The sequence below is a fragment of the Urocampus carinirostris genome, chromosome 13, assembly GCF_059441175.1.
Source record: "Urocampus carinirostris isolate Australia breed hairy pipefish chromosome 13, RoL_Ucar_1.0, whole genome shotgun sequence".
NCBI lineage: Eukaryota > Metazoa > Chordata > Actinopteri > Syngnathiformes > Syngnathidae > Urocampus > Urocampus carinirostris.
The window spans coordinates 13,479,908-13,493,138 of NC_142361.1; the positions used below are offsets into that span (position 1 = coordinate 13,479,908).

The 13,231-nt window shown below is 38.1% G+C and overlaps 1 protein-coding gene across 5 annotated transcripts in view; it reads left to right on the top strand.

The window, feature by feature from the left end:
- LOC148353766 (glutamate receptor ionotropic, delta-1-like) overlaps positions 1-13,231 on the top strand; it is a 486,866-nt gene that overhangs the window by 396,377 nt on the left and 77,258 nt on the right. For all 5 annotated transcript variants that reach the window (XM_088351343.1, XM_088351345.1, XM_088351344.1 and 2 more), the window contains 2 exons: positions 1,791-1,964; positions 9,998-10,159. In XM_088351343.1, coding sequence (XP_088207469.1) covers positions 1,791-1,964; positions 9,998-10,159 — 336 coding nt within the window. The remainder of the gene's footprint in view (positions 1-1,790; positions 1,965-9,997; positions 10,160-13,231) is intronic.

Genomic DNA, 13,231 nt, shown 5'->3' on the forward strand with positions numbered 1-13,231 from the left:
GGCGGGCAATAGTCGTGATCTGGAAATGCAGGCAAAGGTTTGGTACAGTGAAAAATTTAAACACTGAGATTAAAGTGCTTGGCGTGTGACATGGATGACAACGACAAGCACAGAGCCAAGGAGACAGAGTATTTAAATAGTCATGTGTCACGTTTGCCATGGCGCCCAATTGGCCCCGTCCATGGACAACAGCTGAAACTCGTTGACAGATCGCTCCCTGACTACTTAAACGCTGTCCTATGAGTCGCCCTTGGTCGGAGCGTCTGTGAAACTCTGTTTTGACACGTGAAGCCCTGAGAATCTCCGTTTTTTTCCTGTGTTTTTGCTCCTGTTTTGCTCTCTGCACTATCTGTTTGATTTTGACTACTTCCGCGTTCCGAGCAATCCACTTCCCGCGACCAACGATCTCCGGATCGAGTGTGCGCTCCTTTCTCTTCTCCCCAATAAACTGTAACGTTACGCGAGTGGGTTCTGCTTCCTGTGCCTGGTCCTGACATGATGAGGAATAGTAGCGATACAAGGGAAATGAAGTCAAGTGACCACAGCTGTGAGAAAGAAAACTGGACCTAGAAGTGAGTGACCAAAAAAGGGAAGGTCGGGAGGGATAGGGAGATGGAACCCGAGTGCAAGGTTGTGGCATGATCCCTGTTGGTTAATTTTTCCATTCATTCAAAAAAAAAATGTAAGTATGTTTGGTGGTTGACCATCTTGATAAAATGATAAATTTAATGAATCAATGGGTTTGGAATGTTAACTTCTTTACAAAGGTTGCTGCATTGTTTAGCCAGGGCCATCACTACCCTAGACAAGCAAGACTGGAAAAAAAAGATATATATATATATATATATATATATATATATATATATATATATATATATATATATATATATATATATATATATATATATATATATATATATATATATATATATATATATATATATATATATATATATATATATATATATATATATATATATGTATATGTATATATAGATAGATAGATAGATAGATAGATAGATATATTTCCAGTTGTGTAGAAAAATGGGTAATAATATTGATTTATTTGGGAAGTTTACCGAAATGAAATGTGATTCCACTATTCCTTCATCACAGTATTTTGGCTTATTCATCCTGTCACTTTTTCTTATTTCTCTTTTGTAAGTCTTTATCACATGTTATCCTACATTGACATGTCTAATCTCGTCTTAAACAATGTTACCATGTTGTTATCAATGAATATAAAGACGATTTTAATTCTAATTCTAATTGTCAGTGAATGTGTCTTTAACAGTGGACATAGATTGTTTGATAAGCCTCTATCTTAAGAATTCCTGAGAGGCGTGCAGCCAAAACGGGGTCTGTTGGTGTAACACCGTAAAGTGTAAGTTAAAACTTTGCTCTAAACATTCTGGACCACACAACCAGTTCACTTTGTATACACTCAAATATGTATACAGAAGATTACTATGGTCCTGATTATATTTCTGAAGCAGATATACTCGTTCAAAAGAGCCATAATTGGCTCGTAAGCCATACATTCCCAAGCCCTGTCCTAGGGTATGGCAGGTGACGGGCCAAATTTTTAATATAATATTTATGAAAAGTTTTTTTACGATTACATAACATTTGTCATTATAAGTATTTGTGTATTCATATACGTTGCTCATATGTTTCTTCATATTAAAAAAAAAAAAAGTAAATTATTTGATTTGTTTTCACTGTCCCTTTGATTTGTATCGGTCTCAACCCCAATTCTAATCCCCTACCATTCACATCTCCACTAATAGGAAGTGAGTGACGCTGACATCACAGAACTGGTACACCGCTCCCTGGGTCGAATGACCCTCATCCGTCAGGTCTTCCCACTTTGGAGGGACACAAACGTCCGCTGCATGAGGAACAACCACCGCATCTCCTCGCTGCTATGTGACCCACAGGAAGGATACCTGCAGTCCCTGGAGGTAACATTGCCCTGCTCTCATACCTGTCAAACTTAACCAATTGCAATGCTTATTAATGATTGAAAATCCTCCTTAATGAGTAATAATACACCCTACAAACACAATACAGTACCTATTTGATCACAGAAAGACAGAGTATGTAGAATACCGCACCAATATTAGTCATCAGCTACCAGTGACAGAGAAAAAAAATATTTCTTCCCGTTCGAAAGGGGTTATATGGCGTACAAAATGTGAAATTCTTAAAAGAAAATAATACCAAATATATACACGTATACGATCCTTGTGACTCCCCCTTGCAACACCAACCTCCCCCGTGCTTCTTCAGCACGCATGCATTTCTTTTCCAGGCTCAGAGAGTCAAGTCAAGTTATGTTTATTTGTATAGCCCTTAATCACAAGGAGTCTGAAAGGGCTGTACAGACTACAGACTATTAATACACCATCCCCTGATCTGAAACCTACATGAGGGCAAGGAAAAACTCAAAAACCTCAACATGAGGAAAATGAAGAAACCTAGAGAAGGGATCACTCATAAGGCAAACCCCCTTCCAAGATGACCAGGCTAGTGGTACCTCCACTTACAAATTTAATTAGTTCTGGGAGTAACTTTGTAACATGAAACATTTGTAAGTAGGGACACCTTTTTAATGTAAATGCGATAATCCGTTACAAACACCGCAAAAATATGTGGTTTTTTTTTTCATTTTTAAGAAATCATAAAAGAGTATCAGAAAATGTAACAAATACATTTTGATATTAGATTTACACACAATAAACATAAAATGAGAGGCACATAATGTAAAAAAAACAAAGAATAAATGAAACAATATAATTTTACCTTTTAACTGGCCTCTTTATTTACTGGTCCCCATTAGGGTGTTTTTACCTCGCATTTCTTGAAAAACTGATCCAATGATGTCTGCTTTTGCCGGCTTTTGACACTCTGTCAGAAATGCGCAAGGCAGACTTTTTCATAATGAGCAAAAGCCTGAGGTGTCAATACTTTATCTGGGTGATTCCTTTCCACAAACTCTGAGACTTAATGGAATTTTGCTAAAATGTCTTCAATGGAATGATGGCTGCTTTCTCCTCGTTTTTGTCTTTAAACACCTCCTGCACTGCAATGTGTGTTTTCATACCATTCTATTATTTTTCTAGCTCTGTTTCGCTGGCCAGAAAAAGTATCTTCCTCTTCATTTCTCCTCGTCCACTTTTCTGCATGTTTGGCCATTGTGAATAATAGCTCATCATACCGGTACCATACAGCAGATTGTTTACAGAGCGAGAAGGGAAGACAAAGAGCATGCTGGTATTCACACACATGCACCGGACCAATTTGTTTTGTATTTATTTCATATCGGGAAAGTATGTTCCTTACACGAGCAATTGAAGCGACAGCTGCAATTTAGGAGCAAATTTAGCTCGTAAGAAGAGGTACCACTGTTTTGTTTTGTTTTTTTCGTTATGTTTTTTTAATATTCTTCACACTCATTGATCATGTGGGGGTGTGGAATGAGGAACATCCATCATATGGCACAAATAGCTTCCTTGTGTTATATTAAAACAAAAGCAAATGGTCCGTAGCGTGACATTTTACCAAATCCGATCAGGATTTCTCATAACAAATAACATACTGCCAATTAGGGATTAATTACAGTACTTCACTGAAAGACACAATTAGGCACCCTAAGCACTGATATTTTTCATAAACTTGCTACTAAAAAGAATGAAAATGAAAACAAGTCTCAAGTGTAAGAAATGCTTAAAAATTAAGATAAGTGTTTTTCACATAGGATCGATGATATGAGAAATCGAATACGCTAATAATCATATTTTTTGCGACTCAAAATCTATCGGATTCGAGACTCTATCGGTAGATACAAAAAAAATAATTAAAATTTCCGTGCAGGCCTTTTTGCCACTCTTTTTAACTCAATATGGCCCGCCACTCAAAAGGTTTGCTCCCCCTGCATTCGAGTATACTGTAAACATAGCTACGAGTGGCACGGTGTGTCATCGCCATACACTGCAAAAAATGTTACTAGCTGGATATTTTGCCTATTTAATGTGTATTTGTTTAACGTTGAAGATATTTTTAACTTGTTCCTCGGCTAAAATGAGAAAAGTCTTTACTTTAAACCTTCTCTACTATGGAAGATGCAAATGGGGTAAGAATGTATATTTCCCAGTGTAGATGATCAAAGATACATCCGTCAATGTATTGAGTAATAGACTGGATCAGATAGAGTGTAACAGTATTACTTTACAGTCACCTACTGCACACCTGATAATATATTACAATATATTGCAGCGCCACGGGGATGATACACTCTGCCGCATAATAAACGAGTGATGATCCTTTGTTTTCTGCCAAAAAGTAAAGCACAACAGAAACAAGCCAAACGCCATCATCCCTCTTTTGTTGCGTATACTTTTCCTGCCAATATTTGTAAGACAAGTTTGTTCTTAGGGAGCAAGGAGCATGTTTCAGCTGCTGTCTGCTATGCCGACAAGTGGGACACTTGTTATCAGCCGTTGGTCGCTGAGGCAGAACAACCCCGACGTTACGGCGGAATCTTCTTCTACTTGTCTATCTGTTGTCGATGCACATAAGGACAAAATCTCAGCAGTACACAATTGCCTGCGGACAATGATATTAGCTGATTATATATGCAATTGTATATACGATTAAAGGCCCTTGATAAGGTAATCATGAGGCACATGAATGCCCATGAATATAAATGAGTGGAGTACTGTGTGACAGGGGAATAAACAGCCCAGACAAATTGCTTTTGCTAGCAGTCGGGCAGGTAATGTGTTTTTCTTTAATACACTTTCCACGTGTATCTGAAATTCTTTTTAAGCCAGACAGATTAGACTTTTCTTTTTCGATTCTGAATAATGGCTGCCAGTGAATGGTGGAATGTGACACTTTTCGAGCTTGTGTGCCACGGGTATGCTGGGGAAAGAAAGTAATATCCGTTTGGTATTTGCCGCCCATGACCAGACGAAGGATTTTTAATCCATTGCTTCCATCGTGCCTCACCTCAGGTTTATTCACACAAGTCTCTATTCACAGAAGTAGAGGATAATAAAATCAATGGAATGAATATTAGCTTTGCCTAATGAAATAATCGGTGTCATAAAAGCACATTGACTCTCTGATGTGATAATACAGTTCCTCTGGGTCCTGTTTCAACCTCCGTTTTACACAGACATCACACATACTTGAAAACTTTCCTCTTATGAGAAAGCGAGTCAGTTCAGGTGAACGTCGGAAAGAGCATAAAAGACAATCAGGTTCAAGTTGAGCCTTTTTTTTCAGGTACCTTATTTTCCGGGCCATAAGGCACACCCAAAAACCCCAAATTGGCCAGAAATTTGAACATGTGCCCTATAATCAGGTGTGAATAGAGATGGAACAGCTTGGATATGGATAACAGTGTAATACCGTATAGTGCATTTATTGATTAGTTGATATTTATCATTGACCACAAATGCTTAACAATGGTGAACACAAATGTCGATGATAAGTGCATTGAATCCTCTCCACCTGACCATTAGTGTGAAATATGACTTAGAAAAAGGCAGTAGCTACAGTTACAAATGTGGAAAATGGAGAAAGTGATTAAAAAAATCGACATAATTTTTTTTTTCACTTTGTTTCATACTAAGCATAGTAAGTGACAAACATTGACTATGCCTTTATTCATAACTTCGAGGATGACCAAATTTCTTCCCACAATGCTCTTCTCCTCATTTGGTTCAGAATTGCGTGCACTTCATAAAAACTTTGCGAGTCAGTGACACAATACTGTATTTCAGAGGTCAACAATCATTTCTGTACCACAGACATGATTAATGTCTAACAATATCATCAAGGCCTCGTCCTAATAATAATATCACCAACTTTCTACCGTAAATAAAGATAGTGTGATCATGACCTAAAACTTAATGCTTTTTTGTGTGTTGTTAGAAGCCCTAATAGTCTACTATGAAAGGATGTGGTGTTCCCCCTGCTGCGATCCAGATCTGATTTCCGATGCATCCAATATTACAAATGTAATCAGTGATATAATTAGACGGAGAAAGCAATGCACCAAAATGGTACTTATCTAATTGTAATCCAACCCTAGCCCTTACTGAACTTTTAATTCTATGCACTTAAATATCACAAATGACTATTTTGAGGGGAAGCATCCTCTAGTGCGGAAAATACATTATTTCTTAATGATTATCTTGAGTGTTTGTTTAGAGTGATTGAAAATGTTCTAAACATGTCAAGTCTTGTTTATTTGTCTAGGACGAAACAAAAATACTCAAAAAGCAAAACGCAACTAGGTGGGGTCTTTTTTTCTTTTATTCTATGATTGCGTGACCTTAAGGGAAGAAGAATTGACTTGGCCAAGTTTTCCCCCTGAGTCTCTTCAACCTTTCATGTGCCAAGCGCCCCAATTGGCGTCTTACATTGCTTCCACACTTGTCTCGTGTGGTGCAGTGAGAACTGACCCCGGAGGGGATGCGCCACAAAATACACTCTCAAACCGAGGCAAAAGTGCAGGCAGCGAACATGATTCCTTACAGGAAACACCGCTGAGACAGTTATCGAAGAGGCAAGACAACCCAAGCAGAAATAAAGCCTGTTTTGACAACTTCTTGTACTTCATTTATTTATTTTTTTGCACTCCTCGCTCCTGGCTCCTGGCCCCTGTCGTGATTTAATGCCTTGCACGCGAGGCCTCACGACGCAAGAATGGATTTATTAATAAGTCTTCTTGCTCGCCATCCTCGAGACAACGCTTAATTGTCTGCGAGGCAATAATCAATAAGAAAATACGCCACCTGAAAATATGCTGTTGGTTTCGACGGGCGCTCAGACACTATCTACCGACAAAAAGTAATCGACCGGCCGTCACGAGACAAAAGAACGGGCGTTTTCTCTGCATGATGCAATGAACAATCTGAACTTGCGCTTATTACACCCTGAGTGTCAAACTGACAAATTTTCTTGTTCAAATGACACGTGTTCAATCATGTGCAGGAGTAATCGCTTCTTGAGAGGCCCACAGAATGGGCAGAATTGCATGTGCGTTCGTCCCTGTGAACTGTTAGTCTGCTCAAGGGCCCCGGGAGTGATTTACAAAGGCAGCCCCTAAAGACTTACCCTTGGTTGAAATGCTGGTCAAGAAAAAAACAAAACTTAAAAAGGTCTCAAGAGGCCAGAGCAGCCATTTTGGCAATTTCCACGATCCTTCAACTACAAAAATGTCGTTTTGTCTGGTTGCACTCACATCTGACGTACTTGAAACATTTTCACCTGTTTTTTGTAAGCTGGGGATGTGTGTATTGAACAGATTTCTGATTTCTGTCCTGCCAAAGCACAAGCCCAAGAACATATTATGTGTACGTATGTATATATATATATATATATATATATATATATATATATATATATATATATATATATATATATATATATATATATATATATATATATATATATATATATATATATATATATATATATATATATATATATATATATATATATATATATATATATATATATATATATATATATATATATATATGAAAACAGAGATCTCTCAGTTAGCGCGGTTATGGGGACTGGAACCAACCGCGAAAAAATAAATGCTGCCTAGTAGTGTTACCTTTATGAAAGCCCCTAGCGGGTATGACGTCATTACCGACTGATAGTATATGAACAAAATTACAACTCCAGTTCTAAAAATAAAAATAGAATACAAAATTGCAGGTGGGCCACCATGCGGAAGTAGAGCATGGGTCAGAAACTAGTTCAGACCATTTAACAATCGTGTGCCAATGCGAACAGTGCGATACTTATCAATGGTACCATTGGAGCATGGCTTTAAACCCCAGTCAGTGTGAGACAATGCTGCATTCGCTCTCCAACTTCAGTAAACTTCTTTCTGGAGAGGATCATGTCCGCAGCTCTGGAGCAACGTGAACGTACTGGGGGACACAACATCGCCGGATTGGCTCGAAATGAACAGGAACTTAGTTCTGGTAAATCACCTGGACAAAGCATCAAGCCAGTATGGGTTGAAATAAGGAAAGAAAAGAACAAAAGTAATGTCCAACAATCCCCAAGGTATCACCAACAAACAACACCTGTCCCCAAATGTAAACATCTTGTAGCTGCAATATCAGAAGAGGGGTCAGATCCGGAAATCATGGCCAGAATATGTCAAACCGCAGCCGCACTTGCCAGACTTACAACCATCTGGACGGACAAGAACATAGCAGTAAAATCAAAGATCAGACCGATGCATGCGTTGGTGACTTCCTTCTTCCTCTACATTTGCGATACATGGGCTCTCTCAGCAAAACTGGAAAAGAAAATCCAACCTCGCAATTGCTTTCTATCCCGACGCCACCTCAGTTACTTCCCGAACACGATAATAATCCAAAGAGTATCCGTTTGTGATCACCATTTATTCGCGCTTCTCTGACTTTCCTTAGAGTCCGATTTGATTGATGAGTTTCTTTTTAATGTAATAAGCTGCAAAAATTAGAGAACCATCTCTTTCCTCTCAGAGTAGACTGTAACATTGCTTTATTCCATATATAACCAGTATTAAATCAACATTGAGCGCAACATGAAATAATAATTTTGAATATTTATGATTCCAAGATAATATGATAGCGTTATTTTTTTTCACTCTGCAGCAACATTTTAGCTATGTAATCATTTCATTTTTTGATGATAAGCAACTTAAAAGTTAACCAACGCATAATCCCTGAAAAATAAAGGAACAATTTGATATTCAACGTTTAACCAATTTAGACTTAAACTTCACAAAACATGCCAAAAACTATAAATTAACATCTGTTCTTAGCGTTCAAATGAGTCCAAATTTGTCTCATTTTCTTGTTTTAACTCTTTTTTTTCGTTCTATGTATTGAACCATCTCTCTTCTGGAATAGACATAACACCATGCGTATTGACTAATCATGTACATCTTCAAAAGAAAAGGTGCAGACACCACACCAATCGGGAATCAGCTCCCGGTGTTCACTTAAAAAAACAGCTCATAGAGTCGTTACGTTTCCAAATGACACATCACTACTTACCAAAATTGAAGATAAAAGTTACCAGATCAAATCCATCAAACTAATATATTCTGTTATTTTTTTCTGAAACCGAATCAATAATACATTCAATTAAGTCAATACATGTTAAGTTTGTTCTGTTTTTGATGTTGGACAGCTGCAGGGGAAATTTCACAGGGTGTCAGTTCGTTACTTTGTCTCTTATTGCGCTGTTCTTTTTTCGGTTGGCTTTTATGACGTGTTGCTATTTTTGAATTTCCACACCCTTTATGGTAGATGTGCTTTTGTAAACTAGGATATTTACTCAAAAAAAATGCTGAGGGAAAGGCTTTTAAAACAGATTGGAAGATATTATCTTAGATTTGGGCTCTCACACCTTTTCTCTTTGAAAGTTAAAAAACATTGACGTCTTCTCTCCTTATCAAGAGTGTCTGCTAAAATGTAAACTTTCAAAAATAAAAAAAAAACTTTCCCTAGTACAATTTATTCATCATACTCTTAAAATATCCATGGATTTTGCCATGTTTGAACCACATCCAGGCCAACAAAAAAATTGCGATTAGCCATGATTGAAAATACACAATTAGCTACCTTGGCTAATTTGAGGTAACGGTTTCTATATTCTTGTAACGTAACTTGTCTTGTAAAAATGTGCAACAATTTTGATATCCTGATACTGAAGATTTGGCCAAACACACTACCTTGAATTTAAATAATACCAATTTCAAGTTCAGAGAGTTTTTACTGAGTTCTACATTTCTTTTGTGTTGGCCTTCAGTTACCTTTTCGATCACTTGCCCCATTCTTATGTGTCCCACAAAAACAAACCATCCAAATGCCACCGAATTAAAACGGCAATATAGACTTTAAGATATTGTATTCCTTATTATGCATCTTTTCCCTTGATTAATTTGTTTTTCTTCTATCTTCAACAGGTCTCTAACCTCTACCTGTACGACAGCGTGCTAATGTTGGCCAACGCCTTCTACAGAAAATTGGAGGACCGGAAGTGGCACAGCATGGCAAGCCTTAACTGCATGCGCAAGTCCACTAAGCCCTGGAATGGAGGATGGTCCATGTTGGACACCATCCAAAAGGTATATGTTAAGATTGAACAATTAATTGTAATCATATATTGGGCATAGATAACAATACATTTACAATGGAACCCTCCTCTGGCCACTAGGGCAGTCTCCAAGTACCATTGTGTAAATATTGATCCAAACATTATTTTCTTCCCTATATTTCCCATTTAAGTATTTATTACAACATTATCCTGGAGTACCATGTCTAATCTTCTTGTTAATAACGTTCATTTTGTTGTTATCAATGACAATAAAGACAATTCAAATTTTGATAATTACTGTATATCTATGCTCTTTGAAAACAACTGTAATAAATTCAAATGAACTGCATTTATTGATCTATTCACAAACTGGGACATATTACTGAGATTACTTTCACTGGGTCATCTATCCATCCAATATCTGCACCGCTTATACACAGTAGGGTCGCGGGTGTGACGGAGCCCATCCCAGTTATCTTCAGGCAGTGGTTGCCAGCCAGTCACAGGGCACACAGAGACAGACAACTCAACCCCTCATTCACACCTAGGGACTATTCGGACCGGCAAATTAACCCGACATGCATGTTTTTGGAATGTGGGAGGAAACCGGAGTGCCCGGAGAAAACCCACGCAAGCACGGGGAGAGCATACAAACTCTGCACAGGAAGGTTCGATCTCATGACCTCAGAACTGTGCCGCACACGCGCTAACCACTGCGCCGCCGTGCTGTCAATGGGACACATAAGTATAAGAAATAATAATACGAATAATACATATTTACAATAGTTTGGATGAATTGATTCAAGTCATATACAGGTAAGCTAGCATTAACAGGAGCCTGCATAATTACATCACGCTAGAAACTAAAGCGTGCCACTACTTTGTCCATGTCACCAGCATTCGCGGCCTGTTGCTGTGTCATGCTAGTGGAGGCGTAAGCAAAAATAAATGAATCAATAATTGATTGACTGGATAAAAAGATAACTAGGTGGACAGATGGACACATATTTACATAAATAGATGTATATAGATAGATGTACAGTGGTTATATGTAGATAGATGTAAATAGAGAAATGTAGATAGATGTCGATGGATAGATGTATTTAGATAGGATGTTAAAAGATGTACATAGCTAGATAGCTAGCTAGCTACATAGACAGACGGACGGACGGACGCATGCACGCACGGACGGAAGGACGGACGGACGGACGGACGGACGGACGGACGGACGGACGGACAGACAGACAGACAGACAGACAGACAGATATATAGATGGATAGATAGATAGATAGATAGATAGATAGATAGATAGATAGATAGATAGATAGATAGATAGATAGATAGATAGATAGATAGATAGATAGATAGATAGATAGATAGATAGATAGATAGATAGATAGATAGATAGATAGATAGATAGATAGATAGATAGATAGATAGATAGATAGATAGATAGATAGATAGATAGATAGATAGATAGATAGATAGATAGATAGATAGATAGATAGATAGATAGATAGATAGATAGGTGCTTATTGTTTATGTGTGTCGACATGAAGTTATTTTCATTGATTCTTAATAATGGAATTTGTAAACCATCATGCTGGCTTTATCTTAAGAGCGATATCAGCATTCAACACCATCATCCCACAACATCTGGTAGACAAAATGAGACTCCTGGGTTTCAACACCCCCCTGCGGAACTGGCTGCTGGACTTCCTCTGTGACAGACCCCAATCAGTGCGGATAGGTCAGAACAGTTCAGATGTCATCTACCTCAGCACGGGCTCCCCCCAAGGCTGCGTCCTAAGCCCCTTGCTCCCACCCTCCCTCATCACATTCTACAGGGGCACCATAGAGAGTATCCTGACCAGCTGTATCTCTGTGTGGTGTGGAGGCTGCAGCGCTACCGACTGGGGTAGTGTGAGGAGGGTAACGAGGACAGCAGAGAAAATAATCGGGACTACACTTCCCTCCATTCAGGACATTGGCCAGAAGCGCTGCCTATCCCATGCTAAGAACATTACCGGGGACCCCTCTCACCCCCATCAAGGACAGTTTTCACTTTGCTAGCCTCTGGGAAGAGGTACTGCAGTGTGCGGTGCAGGACCACCAGGCTCCGCAATAGTCTAGTCCCCCTGGCCATTAGACTGTTAAATGGTCAATCTAACATATAGTTAACTTAAATCTAAACGGCTGCTAATCTGACTTTTTGCACTACTGGCAGTTTTTTATAGCTTGCCACTCCTTGCACATTGCTCTCTGCACTATTGTAATTACAGCGTTATTGTTACAGTGTTAATGTTACTGTGTACCTGACTTGTTAACCTGACTGCCCATTTTGCACATCTGGTTAGCTACTCTTCTTGCACTATCGGCACTATGGTAAAATACTATACGTAGCCAAAATACAATACAACTTTATTTATATCTGTACATTCAAGGAAACTGTGGGGGTCAGATGCATCGACATTTCGTTCTGTATACACGTGTACTAGAATGACAATAAAGTAGATCTGAATCTGAATCTGAATCTGAATATCAGTGGATCAGGGAAGACATGATGGACAAATAAAATATTTCTGATAAGTTTGCTCTTGGTTACTTACCTGTTTTGAAATAACCTCCAAAAAGAATCAATTGCCCTGAAACTAATATTTTCAACTTGTCTTGAGCTACAAAATACAGTGGTACTTAATTAATTCCAGATTTTTTCTCGTAGTTCGAATTAATCATGTAGTGAGCACATTTTCCAGATATGGAAAATATTAAAATAAAAATGATACGTAATAAGTAATTAAAAACTAATTGTTCCTTTGCCATCATCCCAAAATCATCCAAGTGAAGCATAATTAGCTTAAGGACACATTTTCCTTATCACTAAAACACATTCAAATAGTAAATAAACATTAAAAAATACAGTAATCAGATAAACAAGATTATATTATCAAAATAAAAGAAACGAAGGAAAAATAAAATGAGTTTACTATGAGCACTCACCATGGAGGCACTCCCTCTAACGATAGTGTGCATGTGGTGGGCACGCGGTGTTAAGAGTGGGATGAACGGCAGAGATCGCATATATCATCATATAAGTTTGTTC